General features: G+C 40.6%; 1 protein-coding gene and 1 long non-coding RNA gene across 2 annotated transcripts in view; one reads left to right on the forward strand and one right to left on the reverse strand.

Annotated features, from left to right (window-relative positions):
• Positions 1-5,928, forward strand: part of LOC306766694 — a 14,522-nt gene extending 8,594 nt beyond the window's left edge. The window contains exons 3-4 of the long non-coding RNA XR_013771602.1: positions 1,933-2,076; positions 5,649-5,928. This is a non-coding gene — a long non-coding RNA (uncharacterized lncRNA). The remainder of the gene's footprint in view (positions 1-1,932; positions 2,077-5,648) is intronic.
• A 1,984-nt stretch (positions 5,929-7,912) lies between these two features.
• Positions 7,913-18,641, reverse strand: LOC306766271 (uncharacterized protein). Its single transcript, XM_079253926.1, has 7 exons — positions 17,322-18,641; positions 16,301-16,374; positions 15,819-16,047; positions 11,708-13,704; positions 11,309-11,527; positions 9,442-9,573; positions 7,913-8,791 (listed from the first exon to the last, which is right to left on the reverse strand). The coding sequence occupies exons 1-6, from the start codon at positions 17,665-17,667 to the stop codon at positions 9,469-9,471; spliced, it is 2,970 nt and encodes a 989-aa protein (XP_079110052.1). The 5' UTR covers positions 17,668-18,641; the 3' UTR covers positions 7,913-8,791; positions 9,442-9,468.
• Positions 18,642-20,682: the final 2,041 nt, after the last annotated feature.

Raw genomic sequence — 20,682 nt, forward strand, 5'->3', positions numbered from 1 at the left:
TTTTTGTGGCACTTCCTGTCTGCTGTTTTACTGTTAGCATTACGTTCACAAACACCCCCCCCCACCCACCCCACTCCCCACCCCACGTGGCCCTTGAGGACATCCAGCAGACCACCTGCTTGCCAATCAGAACATGATATGTACGTCTAATATTGAGAGAAAGTGGCAAGAAAGAAAAGGAATGACACAGATGAGTGTGTGCATGCGATTAAATATGTGAGAGTGTGTGAAGGGCTTGCAGGAGACTCTGATATCTAGGCCATGGGAGTCCAAAGCAGCCAGTGTGTCTGGTGTCACAGCAAATCAACTGTCAGCTGTACACCACCTGCCCGCCCACACATGCTTGTGCGCACACACACACACACACCCATACACACACATCTGAAGTCTGAGGAGAGAAGAGACTAAGAATAGAACACCCAGAGTGTTGCCACTTCTCCTCCTTTCTCCCCTTCTCTCTTTGCTCTCCTCCTGCCACCATCAGAGGTGTTTCGCAAGTGGCCTCCAACACGATAGGAATCCTTTCCATCTTCCCCTCTCTCCCCAGAGCTCAGCCCTGCCCTTCTCTCCCACAGTGAAATGAATCACCTGCACCCCTTTGCTCCTCTCTGCGTGTATGTAGTCGTTAAGGTCTCTTGTGTCTTTTTGGAAAAGGAAAAAGCAAAGCAAGTAGACGTCATCTTTAGGCCTCTGGTATCTTTGGCTTTTATTGACAGAGAAAGAAGCAGGAAAAAGAGATGCGAGGCAGTGAAAACACATGAGAAAAGCATCAGAGGCGGGATTCGATCTGAGGCCAGCAGGGGTGGTTTTGGAGGCCTCAACCACTAAACCATCTCCTGGGAGGATTTTCACGGGCCTGCATCCACATTAATGTGTGCAACCTGGAGATGTTAGACAAGATGCAGCACCGTTGTCTTTGCTGCGTTTCAGCAAACAGCGAACCGAAGGAGATGTGGTTGGGCCCCCTGTAGCTTCTGAGACCACATACAACATACAGAATGTGCGTGAGGGCACGCTTACAGAAGGATGTGTGAGTCCATGCTTGCATGCTGCGTGAGTGTATTTATGTGTGTGTGTGTGTGTGTGTGGTATGTGTGTGTGTGTGGTATGTCGCTCTCAGTCTGGTCCCTCTCTGTTTCTCTGCTGTCTGTGGCCTCCTCTTCCCCATGAATACTAATGTGCTTCAAACCCCAGAGATCAACCCTCCTCCCTCTCCCTTCACTGCCTCCTTCTTCTGCCAGCCTCCCTCCCTCCCTTTCTCCATCCCTGCCTTCCACAGCCAGTCATTCATTTCTCCACCCCTTTTACCTTTCAACTTTCCCTCTCTTTCATCTACCCTTTTGCACCCCATCTTTTTCTCCTCCCCAAGTTCCCTCCCTGTGCTTCCTCTTCCCGTGCCTTATTTCCCCATCCTTCCCTCCCCTTCCTTGAGCCTTTTCTCCCCTCTATTTTTTCCACCTCTCACTCTTCTCGTCATCTCCTCAGCCGTTCCTCCACATGATTTTATCTCACATTACATTGCACAACTCTTCCTCTTTCATCCTCTCGTGCTCCTCTTTCTCTCCTCCTTTCTCTGCCTTGTCCCCTTCGTTCTTTACCTCCTCAAGAGGACATGTAAATGAGGTCAGCACAGCCGAGTGCATCAACCACAACTCTTAGGTGTTGCCGTGGGTGTGTGCAGAGGCATACATGCACACATTTAACACATGTGCATGTGAAATTGTGTGCATTCACTGCAGGTTGCATGTGCGCTGTGTGTTCCAGTCCTAATAAAGAATTTCCTCTCTTAAGCTTGTGCACCAGTGAACCAAGTGCTCCAATTACATAAACGCCTTCACCCCAATACAGTTTGACATCCTGAAAAATTATTCACAGCCTAATTCATTTAAAATTACATCCCGTATTTTTTCTCTCTCCCTTTTTTAACCACAGGCCGTGGAAACATGATGAGCAGAGAGAGTGAAGGGATGAGATGAGCCTTTGGTGGCTTGCGATGCACAGAGGACACCTCTCTTTACCAGACGATGTCAAACTTTACTGCTTTTTCACACAGATACACCAGCGATGAGAGTGGAGGTAAAAACCTTCTGACTGCCAACAGCAAAGTGAGCATTTATGAGACTGTACAGTTCAAAATGGAAAAAAGATAAGGGACTTTGGATGGAGGAGGGAAGACTCGTTTAACCTTTTTCTGCCAGAGAAATAAGTAAACCCTTGCTTATTTTTAGGATGAGACTCCATTTAGGTTTTAGGATGTGCCTGTTTATGTCAGCAAGAAGCAGAAACATGCTCCGCCGTGTGTCTTTTTTGCAAGTGTTTGCTCAGCAACAGCAGCGGGAATAATGAAGCAGGAGAACAGGAATTCATCTCAGTCTGCATTCCTCATGATGTAGAGCTGAGAGAGCAGTCAGAAGCAAAAAGCAACAGGCTACTGGACAAAATGACCCCATGTGCACACACGCATGCACACACATGCATCTTAAGACAATAACAGCTTCTACAGGGGGGAGAGAAAACACAACACACAGGGATGATTGCATGCAGAACACACTCATAAATAGCACAAACCGGATTCACATAGATTGTTAGTAAACAGCTTAAATTGGACGAGCTATCCACACTGCTGTTTTTGCCAGACACACACACATGCACACACACACACTCACTCACACATACACACATATGCAGACGCGTGTATGAACATCTGTGTGTTATGCACATGCACAGCCACAATTCACACTGCAGGACCACTTCAGGTTTCATCATCTTCTTTCCTTTTTTTTTTTTTTTGCTTTTTGCTTTCTTTCTCTTGAGAGCTGGCTAGGCGGGGTGGGCAGGGGGGTGTCTCATTCCCTCTCTTTTGTTGCTGTTGGGGAGAGAGAGCGCATATTCATACAGAACCCTCTCTGCAGCCCCTTTCACCCCCACCACCCCCTTCCTCTCTCTCTCTCTCTCTCTCTCTCTCTCTCTCTCTCTACACACACACACACACACACACACACACACATACACACACACAAAGATACAACATCAAAGAGCCGACACTGCCGAAGGATTACTTCAACCACACACACTGGCTCCTCAATCCGGGTCTGTTCCTTTTGTGGATCCCCCCTCTCGTCAGGCTCCACTTGGTACGGCCCAAGCATTCCTGCCAAGTAGCTTTCACACATGGAGGGGAAGCTTGTCTCAAGCAATTGCTGACAAGCTACAAACAAGACTGCCTCCTTTTCCCTCTCTCCCCCTTTCGTTTTTCACTCTCCCTCTCACCCCAACAAGCCATCTCTGCTTCACTCCCAACCATCCTCACCCTCTCAGTCCCCACTCTTCTCTCTCCTTGCCTCCTGTCTTCAGTCCTTCTCCCTTATCCCCCCCCCCCCCCCCCCCCCCCCCCCCCCGCCTCTCTCTGAGAATGTGGGGGCCCCACTAGCATAAATTGTCAGCTGTTCCTGGGCGTACTCTCCATGGTTCCCTAAACTCACATAAGCCTACATATGCAGTCACTGGTGGGGCAAGGGTAACCCAAGTAAGCCCTGCTGGTTATGAGTCTGAAAAAGTACACCCAGGCCCCCGACTAATGCTGCAGTGTGAAGGCACTGAGTTTTACTCTAAAATAAGCTGCAACAGATACTGAAACTCATGGAATTATAGGGTAGCGTCATACTTTTCTCCCAGTCTGTTTGGTTAATAAACACAAACCACAACATTATATCTGTATTTTGGTCACTTGTTTTGAACATATAGTAGTATTACCTCTTGTGCTTTGCAATTATTAAACCACACACACTGTTTTTATATCCGTCACTATTATGCCATCTATGAATGGCAATGTATAAGAAGACAGAAGTGATTTATGTTTTTGTAAGCAACGAGCAATCTGACCAGATTTCCACTCACAAAAATAGTCACATATTAGTCTCTTCATGTTTTTACCCACATGCTTTAAATTTCTTATGGTTTCCAGAGGTGATAATCCTGGAACCATTTTGCAGTAAAATCTTATTGTTATCCAGCGAGCAATGACCATTGTAATTCACAAGTGTAGGCTGTCATCTTGTGTCCAGTTTGGGTACTGTTGCCATATGAAAGAGCTCTCTACAGCATTAATATATCTGTATCTATTATTTGATTCGGTGGTCCACAAAAATCCAATTAAATGAAAAAAATGTTGCTTTGATGAAAATGCAATTAATCAAGAGTAATTAATTCAAAAGCCTCTAATTAATTAGATTTTTTGTCAAGTCACACCTATTTCACACACACACACACACACACAAACAAATATATTTATTTTTTTATTTATTTATTTAAATTAGGACAATGCATATTCATCAACACATCGGCAAAAGCTTCAATGTAAATATGCCGGAGTTAGCACAAAGCTAATTTACATCCGTAGTCCTAAGGCAGGAAAGGACAGATAACACGTAGTCCCAACACAAGAAAACAAAAAAACAATACAGACATTACATCATAACAATAGACAACAATAGACAAATCTCACAGAGTTTAAGAGGCCCCAAGACCTATATATATAAATAAATTGTCACAAAGCAAGGCAAGAAGATGTATTTTATTGCAGACCAGAAAGGATTTTCCTGCAAAAGGTGATCATTGTTAGCATTGTCTTTGGTTAAATCGATGGGGGAAAACAATAGAGGATAAAACTTTAATATTTCTGTATTATTATTGTATTATTGCAATTAATTTAGACAAATTAACAACATTTTCCACATGGGGAATATAGTCTCTTGACAACAAGAATGTGCAGAATAGATGCACCTTATAAATATTGTGCAATTTTTCATTTCTTTTGGGTATGTCGGGGTTTGAAGATACAGAAAGCATGCTTCAAGTCAACCACAGCAGCACTTCTAATAAGTATCAGCAATGATCAGTAATTCATTTGTTAAACCAGAATGAAAACAATTGAATCTTATTGCATTACTTTTTACAATTGAACCATTAAAATAAAAATATTAGACCAATTCTTCTGATTATACATGTGATGAGCAACCAAAATGAGCAACAACAGAGCAGAGAAATGCAAAAAAGAAAAAGAAAAGGGGACCGATGGGTGTTCATCCATCCACAATTACCCATACAGTCAACAAATGCAAAAAAAATTCAGTTGCTACTGTCCTTACAGCTGGCAGTGAAAGACAGCACAAAGAGCACAAAGAGTTCTAAACTGAGTAAAAACAAAAGTTGTGGTAGCAGGAAAAACTTGCAAAAGAATAAAACAGGTTACAATTTCATGAGAAAGGAAACGAGATGGACAGTGGCTTCCAGGAGAAACTTTAAAAGAAACTTCTAAACAGTGAAGCACAGTGGAGGAGGTATTATGAGATGATTTAGAGGAATTGCAAGTGGAGAAAGTCAGAGTAGCAGTCAATGAGAAGGATTATGAACGGCCCAATTTTGCAGTGTGACAAAAATCCAAATAGTGCAATTAAACAACAACAGGTGGGCTTTTCTGTTTAAAAAAATGTTGAAATGGCCGAGTCCAAAGATTAATCTAAAGTACTTATTGCCACTTGAAAGTCCAACTACATAGCGCAAAGAATATGAACATAAATCACACCATTTCCAGGGTAATGGGAACTCATGACCATACTTCCTTAACTTTTATCTTTCTGTGTAATTAGACTATGAAAATGGAGATTGAGAAGAAAATCTGTCTGGAGTTGGTTTTATCCTTTCAGCAGAGTGATAGTAAAATCTGCAAAAGCAAGATCACCTGCAAGTTTGGCTCTTCGTCACTAAAGGAAAGAAAGAATCGCCACAGGAAACATTCTGGCAGCAGCTCATACAACCATCAGCCGACACTTTCAGTTTGAACTGTGTGCAAAAACAAAGTTTTCTCTCATGAAAACAAGAGATGGTTATGTTTTATGTGTTCTGTTTAGTAAATTTCCCACAGTAATTGTCACCCATGAGTACACCATTCTTGTCTATAATGATATAGATGTTTTCAACTGGTTTGTCCAGTGGCTCATCATCTGTTACTGCCGAGTGTTTGTCACCATTTTCTCAGGCAAATGCGGGCTCTCTTTGACAAGAAGCATTTTATTTGGTAGAAATTTGTAAATTTCTCACTTGTTTGCTGAGCCAACATAATTTCTGAGCTCTTAAAAAAACTATATCATGTTCGTTTGACCAGTTCACTCGCTTAACTTGCCTTTTCAGTAATGTTTCCCACAGAATATGTTTCCTCTGTTATGAACTAAAGTTGTCTCTAAGCTGCTCAAAGCTGCTTTGGTTTACACTTATGTGTAACATCTTTAACAAATTCTACAAGTTTTGATGATTGATAATTAAAACAATTTTCTGTAACATCCTTTCTACTGAGAGAAAAATGGTTTTCTTTTCACACCATTCAACTTCATGAGAATTTCTATTTCCCCAGTTTTTCTGATGTTTTTGTTTTGAGAAATAGTCAATAGAAAGAGACGGATGAATGTAAATTGTGGTGCCTCTTGCTGATGGAAAAAAAGACTGCTTAAAGCTATCCTTCCTTCCTCTGTTTGTCTGGTTTAATGGGACTCCTCATTGCAGTGAGATCTCAGCTGAAAAGTTCTGTTTTTTGGTGGTGTGTGTTGTATTGAACTACATTTAGATGAACAGCTCAGGTTTCAATGAATTGCTGAGTTACACTTGTGCAAACGTTTAAACATGCACCTTTTGTGCTCTGTGAGAGTGGAAGAATTGTGAAGGAAAATTAACCTCCGTTATGGTGGAAAATGCTCATTTGAAGACTTTAAAAATTAGGAAACATTTACGAATGTTTAGAATAAATAATTTGACTGGAAAAATATCCAGTTTGAGCAAATTTTCAATGTTTCATGTCTGCTTCCTGCCTATTCATGTGGCACCACTCCACTTGCATTTTGCATTTAGATTCTGACAGATCATTTTAATGTTTTCATCAATTTACAAATCCATTTTAATCTAAAACGTCATGCAAAAGGTTGGATTTGAGCGGTTTAAAAAAAACAAAAAAAAAACAGAGCATTGAAAAATCATTTTAGTGCACAGCTTTGATCGTTTATACTTACATTGTCAGTCAACAGCTAAAAGTTGAGAATTAAAGCCCCCGTTTCTGGGGAATAGAAAATTTGCTTTCTTGAACCTTTTCTGTAGAAAGTTAAGTAAAAGAAGCCTTCAAAGGTCATGCAAACAATTCCAACAGCAACTGCAATATCTACTGGTTCTCTCAAAGTGTTGGACCTCACCGCGTTACCAGAACCACATAACTGAGCCAGTAATGCACAGAGCTAAGTGTAAGCATGGCATACAGATGGTAAGAGAGTGAAATTAGGACATAGTACTCCAAAAGTAAGGAACTTTGGTCCAAATGTACACGGAAACTTGTAAAGTTGCTGCAAATTCGAGTTTCCCATTCCACCATGTCTCAAAGGTGCTGTAGGGGACTTGGATCTGGTGACTGGAGGTCAGTGGACTCAGTCATGTTTAGGAAAATAGTTTGACATGATTTAAGCTTAATGCCTAAGGTTCAGCCTGTTGTACATTCAGATGGTGCTCTGCATCCCTTCTTAGTAACCTGTGGTTATTTTGTTAGTTGTCTTCCTAACATTTCAGCCTGCCCATTCTCCTCCAACCTCTCATCTCAACATGCTATTTTCATGCAGACTGAGGCCACTGTTCACTGGACCTTTTCTTTTTTTTCCTTTTTCTGGTCACTCTCTCAACCCTAAAGATGGCTGTGTGAAAATCCCAGTAGATCAGCAGTTTCTGAAATACTCGCACCAACAAATGTCATGTTTAAAGTCACCTAAATACCTTAACTTCTCTGATCAAATGTAGGTTTCAAAAGAAAGAAAATAAATAGCAAGAGGACATAAAAGGCAAAAATTTATTCAATCTTTTGACATTGCAAGGGACAGTTTATTTCTAAAAATCAACTTGCGATACATAAACATCTCTGTATGTGCACATTGCATTTACTCAGTAGGAGCATTTTTCTTTTTTTTTTTTTTTAAATCAAAGCAAGCTGTCTTGCATTAAAGAGGAAGGAAATATTAATAAAACATTTGTTGTGATGCGGTTGTTTTAATGACTGTTAAGAAATTCACATTAAAAACAAGACATTTCCCTTTTTAGAACCGGAAGCCTTAGAAAAGACAGTAGACTACAAATAACCTGCAAAATACACATGCAGCGCTGTCACCGGCAGATCAGTATATGAAAAGACTAGTCAAGCCATTTAAAAGTTAGCACACCAAAAGACAAGGACCCACTGACACTAAGGACAGGCTCACGCTAATGACCCATATGCTTCCAGCTTCAAGTATTCCTTCCAGCACTTGCATCACTTCAAGTATTCCCGCTTCAAACTCCAAACCTTCAATTTCATTACCGTTTCTTAGGTTTAATACATAAGCTATGATAAGTGCACTCAACATTCATCTATATATAGAAAAATAAAGGTAATAAGTAGCAGTAATAGTTATAACAATCGCTTTACATTTAATTTTGTACATAACTGTGAATCACTTTATATTGTGGCATCACATTCCCCGACCCCTGAGTATAATGTTCAAGTTTAACCTTCTGTAGCTACCACAAAGGAAACAGGAACGGCAACCTTGGTTTGGTTATTTAAATAAGATTAGCAATCATTGGCAATGATCAGGATCTAGAGGAGTTATGCCTTTCCGCAGACCGTTGTGCTTGAGTGTGACAGATACATTATGTACAAGCCGCTGATCGATCGTGTGCTTCTGGCTTCAGCCTGTTCGCTGGTGATGAGACGCTGACAGCCTTCGTCCTGGAAAATAAACACAACTGTTAATAAACAGGCGAGGTGCTCCAAAGAAAAAAAAAAAATCCATTATCAGATATGGTCACAGCACTACAGTGCAGTTATTAGGGGTGGAAAAATTGAATTAAAAAATTGAAAATCAGGATTTTTTGCTTCACAATTTAATAGATTTTTTTTAAAACAAAAAAAAGATTTTTTTATTATTATTATTTTTTTTAAATAAATAAAAAACAATCCATTATAAAATTTTTGTCATTTTTATTGTTTTTATACATCTTTTTACTTGTCTTCTTGGGCATTATAGCAGCAGAATGATGGTCTGGCTACTAGGGTTGTTTTTTCCCTTCTTAAAATCAACAAAAATGAAAAGGTTTTATTCATTTATTTTGTTTTTATTCTTCAAAAATCAGCAATATTGAAGAATTGTGAGAATTGCAATTTAAATCGAATCGGCACCCAAAAAATCGGAATTGAAATTGAGCATATCGTTACAGCCCTAGTATTTTTGCTAGATTTGTTAAGACTTAAGGTAAAATAAGTTCTCAACACATCTTCTGAATAATCAAACTCATTAGGCAGCTAAACAAGAATCCGCTAATGTACTAGGGATTGATGCGCAGCTCAGTTTTGTGAGGTATAGCATTACTTTTACCCACCTCAGTGTCAGTACTTGAGCAGGCGCTTCAAGAGCCAGCAGCAATGCAACTCCGGCATTTGTACAACTTGGGGTCATGGGTGCGGATGTGATTCCGTACATTCCTCAGTCGAAAGAACGTCTTGCTGCAGAGCTACAAAACACAGAAGACAGGAAGAAGAGACAGAAATCACAAGAGGGAAACCAGCCTTTGAGACACACACACAAGTTTCAATGCCAGTCTTTGATCCGACATACCAGCATCAATGATAAACTGGATTAAAATCTATAAAAACAAAAACAAAAAAAAACTATGGACCATGCCCCTGTTGACACTAAACTGATGGCATTTTGGCCTTGTGTGTAATTATCAGTTTATCTGCCTTATTGCTCTGTGGCATGTTTTGATAGTTATGATTACAAAGTAATCTAATGCAGTTCATTCAATTTAAAAGAAAGTTAAACATCAGTCTGATTGATCTCTACATATTGTCTTTAGTTTCTACAGACATAATAGTCTCACTTTTTCATGAACTACAACTGAAATAAAAATCTAATACAAGGGTGTCCAGAATGCAGGAACCTCTAAAGTTTTAGTTGTTTGTGTGCACATGGAGGGACTGTGGAGCTTTCTAGGCACAAGGAACAATCTGTAATACTGCTGTATGTTGCTAGGTTGCAACATTACACAGTGGCTGCTCCAGATGATGCAAGTACACCATCAGGAGCTGAATGGCCAATTACAACAACAGAACGTGCCACTACAAAACCAACTTATCAATATCTGTAAAATGTTGGCTGTAAGATCATCACTTCTTAGTGTTTGCCTTTCAAAATGGAACACAAAGACGAATGAAAGTACAGTAAAAGCTGAGGTTTATCAAACTTATTTGCTTAAGAGGAGCAAGATTTTACTGTTTATCTATTCACCAGCTGATCATTAACATCCCTTCAGCATCAAGGAGTGGAAATGCATTCAGACAAGAAGCTCTTTAAGGCATATTGTCCTTCAGGGAGCTCTCTGATGCTCATTTCACTGAGAACTGAATTGTTTTGTTGAGAAGTGCCTTTAGTTATCCCACTTGTCCTGGAATACAACGTTCTACAGGATGTCTTCATGATAAAATGACAAAATATCTGTTAGTACAGTCATTTGACTACATTATTTAATATAAATAAAAAACAGTCCAGTTGGTCATTTACCCATCAGTCTGGTTGTCATGCTTTCTCCATTTCCTTTGAAAAGTAAGTGTTCAAAGAGTAGGAATTGTACATTTGTGGTATTATAACCACTTGTCAACCAACATAGAAATATGATTAGTGTAATTTTAGAGCTGGTTTAACTTCTGATTTGTCTAAGAGCCAGTTTGTTTTCAAATAGGGCCACTTCATTACTTCACTGTTTGTTCAAACTCCCATTTAGTTTATCTGGAGAGTCTGTTCAGGACCACAGTGCAAGGAAAAAGTTCATCTCCCCTTCAGACCACACCGTTTACTCAGTTCTCCCTCATATTCTGGTGTTAAAAAAATCAGCTGTCAGCATCGGATCACGAGATTGAAAGAAAGCAAACACACCACTAATTTTACACAATTTTCATTTTTGTGAAGTAATCATTTCTTTTTTCTTTAAATTCGATGGAAAATCTGCTTAGAAATGTTCAGCTGATTTTGTTAACATAATCTTGTTCCCCTAAGTGCTTATAGGTAACCAAGAAACTGCATTTGGACCAGTTTTCATGGCCAAGAATCAATTTATTGACTGTCTAAACACAATGAACTGGTATGTCATCACCAGTTCCATCCCTACACTGGAACTGCCACAAGTGAGAGAGACAAAAGTCACCATAATAACATGATTAGGTTTTTAAAGTCCATAGGTCAGTGCTTACCGGGCAGGGCCAGTGCTTTCCTTCAATGTGCCTGAGGCGATGCATAATTAGAGCATCACAGTCCTTGTAGGTGGCTGAGCACTGCAGACAGGCGTGGGCAGCCTTTGGTACTTTGGGTGCTTGACTACGAGGTCTTCGAAGCTGCTTTAGGCGTGCTCGGCGTATGGCATCCAGCATGGCGCAGCTCCGGCTGTTCAGAGCAATGACTTTACCTTGTTGCTAGAAACAAGAGGAGATGAGGGAAAACTGTTGATGAGTTTACACAAATTTGATATATTTTAGGAGTTAGTGATTTTACTGATAAGTAAAACATTGTAATACTTAAGACAAAAGATGTTTAACCCAAAATGAGACCCTAAAACATTCACGTCAAGTAACTATAACGGTTCTAATATCTACCTTTGGCATGGCCCCAGTAGTTTTAGACCCAGCACATTTAGCCAGATGTAAAGCAGTGTTTCTTGAGTTTTTCCTGAGTGTCTTGGTCTGGTCTTGAGTCCCTCTCCTCTCTTTTCCCTCTCTTTTCACCACAGGGAGAACAGGTGGTCCTCTGGCTCTCAGTGTCCTGTGGGGAGACTCTTTTGCCTCAAATCTTTCCCCAACCTGAGACACAGAGCGCGTTAAGCAGATATCCACGCTTTCTTCTTCTTTCTTAAGTCCTGCCATGGGGCCCCCAGCTGGCCGACAGAAGCTAAACAAAAAACCTGAGTCCAGTAGTTTGATGGGGGGCTTGCTCTGGCGTTTTCCCAGGTCTGGTGAGGGAGGATCAGGGAAAGATCCAACAACTGGCACAGGATCTGCTGGTTCCTCTTTAATGGCTTTGTACAGAGGATGGTTGTAAAAGGACGATGGAGGTGCATGCCCTGCAAACTGGAACCCATTAGGTTCAGTGTCCTTCACTTTTGGCCGAGTGCTCTCGACACCCTTCAGACCCTGACTCCCCACCTTTCTTCCTTCCTCTCTTGGTTTACATTTCGTCTTGTACACCTCCTTTGTGGAGCTCTGCCTGAGTTTAGCTTTTGTGGCCGGTCGGCTGCTGTTATAACGAAGCATTTTCACCGTTTCTATGGTGCCTTTACTTCTGGTCTGTGGCCTCTGTGAAGGTGGAGGTTTGAGAGGTGTGTGGCCATGGTTACTTTCTGATGAAAGCCCAACACCAGAGATAGAGAATTCAAGTGGTTCTGCTTTGATCCTGACTTTGTTTCTCACAAGAGTCTTGACGGTGTTGCGTCGCCGTGGCTGCTGGACATGAACATGGGCACCATCAGCCTTCCTTACAGAGCGCCTGAGCTCCCTCCCACCAAAGGCAGGCCTGGAAGTAGCCTGAAACAGGTCTGGTAACACCACTTTACTCCTCATGCTCCTATCAGTTGGAGGAACATGCTGCTTGACACTTTTTCGCCTCTTAGCAGTAATCTGCTCTGCGCTGACTGCACTCATAGGTTTTGTCTTGACTGACTTGTTGAGAAGTCGAGTGTTAACAGGGTTACACAGGGGGAGCGATAGTGTCATATCCCCGTATGAGCGTCCTGGGGCTGATGAACGAGGTTTCCGCCGTTTAGTCAGCGAGTAGTTATTCGCCTTTAACTTCCGAAGTCGTTTCTTTTGTCTCCAGCCAATCAGATCTTCTGGCCTGGGAAGGAGAGCAGTCCTCTGTAGCCCCAGAACACTCATAAGCTTGTACTTCTCCTGTGCTCTTGCATAATCTTCTTCATCCTCTCCAATATCCTCTACTTCCTGCTTGACTCTCACTGGGCTGCACACAGTGCTGGGCCTTGATCTAGACGTGCATGAGAGCTTAGTGATGGACTGAGATTTTCTATTTCTTTTAGGAGTCTCTGGCTTTGGCAGAAATCTCTGAACTTCCTTGGCTGCGCTAGGAGAGGAGCGGAGAAGACGGGTGTTTGATGGTGATATGGATGAGTAATTCCGTGGCTGAGAAGTGGCTATCGCATGACGGGGTGTCGTGGCCTTCTTCGAAGAGGGAGATTTGAAGTCCATGAGCTTCATTCGATGCGAGGGACTCAGAGGGAGGCCATTATGGCTTTGAGAATTTGGCATTCTGCCCAAATTATGCCGTGGACTCCCTTGTAAAGACTCATCTGATGAATCCAGCGCTAGGCAAAAGTTATCGTTCATGGCATCTAATCCTATAACCCCCTCCCTTTGTTGATGATGATACTCTTGGTATGCACCAGCATAAGCTGAGGTAAACTTTTTGCCAGAATGAAGTTGCTGTTCTTGTTCTTTAATGAGGGCAGAGCAAGCTTCTACTGCAGGCCACATGCCCAGATGGCGCGCCATAGCACACACTTCAGATAAGTCCTCCTGACGAACACGCAGCGTGGAGGAATAGGAAAAGTCCAGCAGAGACAGAAGACTATCCTCACTGAAACCTGGGGAGGCAAACAGACTTAATGTTAGCATAAGACCAGAGAGACTGCAGGCTGAAAGGAAGCACTGTGTCAATGTAAAATAGGAGACAAAAAGCTAATATGAATTTTTTGTTGATCATGGACACTTCATACGGCACAACCCCAGCGTCTGGATTGTCTGTCTGGATTACTGACTGGATCAACTATCAAGTCTGGCTCAACTTAAAAGGATGAGAAATGATACCTCCTTCTGGTTAAACCAGCAGCACAGAATCAACCAGGTATCGTTCTCCTATTAACCTTAATTTGACGAAAAACAACATGAACCATGTCAAGAAATGTAAATAATAACCATGTGGCAGCAAATTTAGAATTTGAATTTATATTTAGTGAAGATATATACTTAGATAGATATCATGTCTATAATGGCTAATAAAAAGTGCAAGCCCACTGTTATTCCTACCTTCAAAGCAACAGGTTTTTACCAACCACAATTTACACATCAAATGAAGGGAAACTGGGTTTTCTGTTTCAAAAAAAGATGCCATTTTAACTCAAACTGGTCAGTTATTACTAGATACATTGTTTCCATACTGTGTGTAACTGCTACATCCCACAACTAGTGATACAGTCACACTTATTAACTTAAATCATGCCGGTCTTTTCATTGTTTGATACAAATGGAAACTTTTTACTTTTCTTATTTTTTCTAACCATTTACTAATCTTATCTAAGCATGATTTGGAAGAAGGAAATAATGTAGCTCAACAGAATGGATTCATTAATGACAGTGCCTCAGTCAGAACCACACTGAAGCTTTTTGTCTGGAGTGCACAATAAAGCCAATTAAATATCATTTAAATTCATGGTCTGTATGCTTTAGATTTATCTTTTTTTCATGTTTTCTATAAAGTTGCTCTCTCACACAATCACCCCAATTGTTTTAAAATGGTTCTGTACAACTAAACTTTTTAATATAACAGTATAGATATTACGGAGAAACATTATCACAAAGTATATTTTTCTTTTTTCATTGTGCAATCCTTGTTGCCATGGTAACGGAAAATGAGAACCTGTTTACCAGTAGGTCTAATCAATTAACTCAGCTTCTTACTTCTTTGTGCTGCTAAGCCTTTATAATATAAATATATTGCATATCCATTCCCTAGCACATACAAAACATCAACTTTCAGAAATGTACTTAACTAGAAACATTTAAATCATGATTAGATACACAAAATGTCTCTCTATCACAGTTGATGCAATCACCACCAACCCCACATGACCACTTTCAATCAATCAATCTATTACCAGTGCAAGGTGAAATCCTCCTTAGATCAGATCATCTAGAGACTATCATTCTTTTTAACGTAAGCTTTAACACATCTGGGTGCAGCTTTTGACACATAAGACACCAGTGGCTGAACATTTGCCACATTATGATTAGCATGTATACAAAACATTTCGAAATAGAAAGTATTATTGTGATGCAAGTATGACACCTTCAACGCTCTAAAACCAGACTTAATGTAGTACATGATGAGTTTTTCTCAATGTAGTCTGTCGATAATATATCTCTACTTGAAGAAATACAAAAGCAACTGCTACCTTATTGATTAATATTGGGGATGTAAAAAAGAAAAACAAAACAGTTAAGGCTGTTATGCAAATTCAACTAAAAGAAATATTATGTTCACACTGTTAGGAACATCCCAACACACACACATTTTTAAAATAACAATCAAAACTGGCACACTTGCATATTACAATACCTGTGCTAGATTAAAATGAAGGGCCTGCTCTTAATGTACTCGTTGCTATGGTAATTCATAGCATGGGGTTTCCATTTTTGATGTCCCCTTTTACCATTAGTCACGATCAAGCTAAACTCCAAATGAAGAAGCTCAGCCCTTCCTTTACCAAATCAGTTTTACTCAGGCATGAAAGTTTAACTTTAATGCAAAAGTCCATTTTGAACAGCTAATTTGATAACTGAGCACATGAAGACAATAACAATATAATCTGGAGATAATAATGAAATAAATGATTGTGTTGCTGGGAAAGATGTATTATATCTAAAATGGGTTGTTGTTCCAAAAAGGTTTCTGGACAATTTTGCCCTTCAGATAACTTACCAGTGAGATCTAGGTCGGCTTTCATACTTGAGTCCATTTCAGTGAAGATTTCCTGAAAATGATCACTGACGGCCGCCAAAACGGCTCTGTGGGCCGAAAAGGATCGCCCATTTGTCCGCAGGGTAATGTCACAGAACAACCCTGCCTCTCGTTGACTCCTCAGCTTGTTCAGCATGTCAGAGCTATGTGATGCCATTGTCTTTGTGACACATCTTCTGCCATCTAGGTTCTGAGAGGCAAAGACAGCAAGAGACAAAAAATACAGGAAGGCATCATTATAGGGATGTAATGTGTGAAAAAGATTTTGTCAGAGAAGTGTGACAGAAAGAAGTGAGAATAAGCAACCAAGTGTTAATTGAAATGTGTGAGATGCAAAAATGAGGTACTGGTAAAACAGGAGATCAAAGTTTGAAAGGAAGAAAATACATCAGGACTGAGTTGGTTGTCAGTCTGGTTTTTGGCAACATAATGACCTTTCTTACCTCTGATTTCTTACTATGCTGACTCTGACAATCTGGACAGCTGAGGACAAAGTCTCTGATAAGGAAGTACATCCCTGTGGAGAAAACAGTTGTGCAAACATAAGGGTGAAAATAAAGATAGTAGAGACAGTTGGTACAACTTAAAAAGCAAATAGAGAGTTAAAACCCCAGGGGCAAACAAAGTACTGGATTTTCACTGTGATTAACGACCCAAGATAAAAATGTATTGTTTAGTTGTTTTTTGTTGTTTTTTTTTTTTTTTTTTTTAAATCAAAAGGAGTCAAAGACATTGATAGATTCTGAAAAGATCAGGTCATAGACCTAAATGTGTTTAACCATGTCCCTAACAGCAAAGACAAAAAACAACCACAAATCCAATTGAAAAAACGGGCAGAAGCACTAAAATGACTGAAGGATGATTTACACTTTGTAGTTATTTTACAACAGTTTATACACATTTCTGTCCGAAACTGATCATATTATAAGTCACAGCATTTTATTTCTCAGTATTTTTTTAAATCGTAATTTTGCCGATTCTGCATCTTGGCTTGTTTAAAATGATCATGTTGTCATTCTATATCTTGTTGTGGTCGTTTTAAACCTCATATTGGTAATGTAATCATTGTAGAGTGTGATTATTTGTCATATTTCTGTAGCCACCGTGTCTCCATGTGGTAATTTTGTTTCTCTTTAAATGTTATGTTTGATCATGTTTTACCTTACCTTTTAATAAATCTATTTAGTTTATGCTGTTATGCTTCTTTCTGGGATATATCATGTCTTATATTTCTAGAATGAGAAACTGAGTCCTATGCCCATGTTGCCAGAATCAGATTATCAAAGGAACAACCTCCATCCCATCCCATCCACAACTAGTGTCCCTTTATCCCTTTTCTGAAAGTGTAGACACGTGCATTACCTTTTTAATAATAAGACATAAAAAAAAGTCTAAAACTGCAATTAAGAGTGGGAACTTGGACAATTGTTTCAGACCAACTGTGACATGAAATGATGCCCTTACCATCCCACCAGTAGTTTTCAGCAACGCATTTATACGTTTCTTCCAGGGAAAGGTGGCGCCGGTCAGGTCGCCGCCTGTGGAAGGTGGAGATAGCTTCATGTCTTCGGTCCTCGTTCAGCACCTCCCTGTAATTTATGAAGCCCTTCTCCAGCTTCTTGCGATACAGCAGTCCTCCTATCATCTCAAAGTTAGGAGACCAGCGCGCGGGGGATCCGCGCCCTGTGGAGTTTCCTTCAGACTCCGTCTCTCCAGGTCGCTCTCGGTCTCCATCCGACCAGGATGTGGACGGACTAAACATCTCCGCGCTCGCATAGTGAGCATTGATGTGTGTGCAGTCGCCAGCCATTTTAACGCCTTTTTATATCCTGTTTAGACGCAACTTTGTCCAGCCTGAGCTTACTTTTCTGTAAAACTTTTTCTTTTTGGTTTTTTTTTGCTCAGCTGTAAGTCCCAGAGGTTGAGTCAAACTTTACCGAAGGACCCGAAACAAAGTCCACGTGGATGTAGTGACAGCAGGTCACAGACCATCAGCCGAAAACACACACTGACACTTTATCAACCTGACTAAATCAACAGTATCTACAGATTCAGATTGGGGGGCATTGACGGCTTACAAAAGCATATCTGATCTCCACTACTGAATAAAGTCATATGGGAACCAGCAGCCTTTTCGCTGGATGGTCCTGCTACGTTTCCTAGCTGTCAATACAAGCATCACTTCTCACTATCCCAACAATTTTGCCGAACATCCTGACAAATCAGTAGTCACACTCTCTGTTAGAAGACATATTTGACATCTTCCTTAGCAATCTCTCAGAACAATTTCCCGGCAACATCAACAGACATGTCTGGCTGTCCATCAAAGTGTTGATAATAAATGCAGCCAGCAGAGTATCGCGCCAACTACGCCGAGTCAAGTGATGTAAAGTCACCACAACGAACAGGAAAGCAGGCTTCACCGCCAACCTCTCACCGACAGTACGTCTTCCATGTATTTCAAGGGTCGGGAGTGGCCTCCAGGACTGGATGACGGCAGGCTGCTTCACCTCTGGCATTAACTTGTGGTTTCTTTTCGCCAACTCGAGTCGGAAGCAACATGATGACGCAGCTATCAGCTAAGCATCGCCACTCGAACGACCTAAAAGCGAGGTTGTCCCCGCGAACGTCTCGAAATACCCCAAATACCCGCCAGTTGCCCTCAGAAGCGAGCCAACATACTCCGATTAAGCACCCGACATAATTCACTCCTTTCTTTTTGCCGCTAAGACAGTCTGGTGGTCAAATAATCCAATTTTTCTAACTCGTAACCTTCTGTTTGTTGCTAATCAGCAGACTAACCGAGCCAACTGCTCCCCGCCTTCACACAAAGACCATTAGCAGAAGCTTTAAAGAGCTTCGGCCATAAGAATTGTGATTGGCTGATTTGGCTGCCACTCAAGGTAGTTCCCTTAACTTGACAGCAAGGTAGGTTGTTCGGTCACGATGCAAGTACACAAGTACTTGCTGCACAGCCAATTTAAACACCGTGCATCCAAATTTGATCAAACAATAAAATACAGAGATTGTTCATAATTTATCTTTAGAAGAAATGTCACGTAATTTTCCTGGAACATATACTATTTAATTAATACAAAAAACACCAGCAGTTGACCAATCATTAAATATTGCATTCTCCAATATGTATTCAGACTCAAATTATTGTAAATAAAACAGTGAATTTAAGCCACAAATTCTCATATAACATACAATATTAGAAATGTATGTCACATAAGTTGTTGTTTTATAATTGTAGTATGTTAATTTAATTATTTGCTAAGGCAAATGCCCTCAAGTAACAACATTAAATAAATAATTCAAAAACAAAGTTCTCTAACATAATAAAACAGCAGTTTAAAGAAAAACAAATATTTCATAAACAATGCGTGGAAAGTCTTCTTTTCAAAGGTCGAAATTGTCACAAAACTGTACAGAACAGATAAAAAATTATAGTCCACCTGTGCATTCACCACAGAGGCAATGACTGCCATTTTCTCTGGTTAGCCCTATTTGATAAGTGACTATGGATAATGAAAAATGAACTAATGGGCCTATTCCAAAAATGGTGTTTCTATATTTTATACTAAGGATTATTTAGAATCGAACTTGACGCCACAGCTATTATTTAAGCAAGATAAAATATGGCTGTAAATTTATTTATTATTTACTTACAATTATGTTTAGTTTAATAACTTATTATTTTAGAGCAATATTCATCAAACATCAACTTGTCATTATATTCTAGAGGACATAAAAATTCTACATCATAGAAAATGTTGTCACAGTTACATTAGAAAGAATTAAATACAAAAACCCCCCCAAATATTTAGACATATTCGATTGATTGTTAAAAGTGTGTTCATAGATAACGGCGATGAACCGCAGTTAAGTTTCTAAACATTCATTTTAGAAAGTAGATGATCCACTTATGTATCAGTTCCCTGTGGCAAATATTTTGACTGCTTCGTCCAAAAAATACATACCAATTTATTTTCTGTTGAAACTGATAATAGTCCTCATTTCTATACAGATCAGTCTTTGCAAGGCGATGCTCTGATCCTGACGACATGGCCGAGAAGATTAACTGCAGAACAAACTCAATTTGAGGGAGAATTAACTTTTTCTATAATGGCCCAAAGCAAGACCCAAACACTGTTTTTTTTTCTTTTCATAAATGTAAGTCTTTTTCTTGCCTCCTTGGCGGCGAGGCCCCGGGGGTGGAAGAGATCCGCCCAGTGTTCCTTAAGGCTCTGGATGCTTTGGGGCTGTCCTGGCTGACATGCCTCTGCAGCATCGGAAACACACTCCTCAGCCTCCCTGGTATGGTCTATTCAGGGGTCCTGGAGAGGAGGGTCCGCAGGATAGTTAAATCTCGGATTAAGGAGGAGCAGTGTGGTTTTCGTCCTGGTCGTGGAACAGTGGACCAGCTCTATACCCTCTTTGGGGTCCTGGAGAATGCATGAGAGTTCGCCCAACCAGTCTACATGTGCTTTGTGGATCCCGTGTCCCCCGGGGGCTCCTGTGGGGGGTACTCCAGGAGTACCGGACCCCTTTGTATGAGCTGTCCGGTCCCTGTACGACAGGTGTCAGAGCTTGGTCTTGATTGCCGGAAGTAAGTCGGATTCGTTTCAGGTGAGGGTTGGACTCTGCCAAGGCTGCCCTTTATCGCCGATTCTGTTCATAACTTATATGGACAGAATTTCTAGGCGCAGCCGAGGTGTTGAGGGGATCCGGCTTGGTAGCTTCAGGATTGGGTCCCTGCTTTTTTGCAGATGATGTGGTCCTGTTGGCTTCATCTGGTCATGATCTCCAGCTCTCACTTGAA

The sequence above is a fragment of the Telmatherina bonti genome, assembly GCF_933228915.1.
Source record: "Telmatherina bonti genome assembly, chromosome: 15".
Taxonomy (NCBI): Eukaryota; Metazoa; Chordata; class Actinopteri; order Atheriniformes; family Telmatherinidae; genus Telmatherina; species Telmatherina bonti.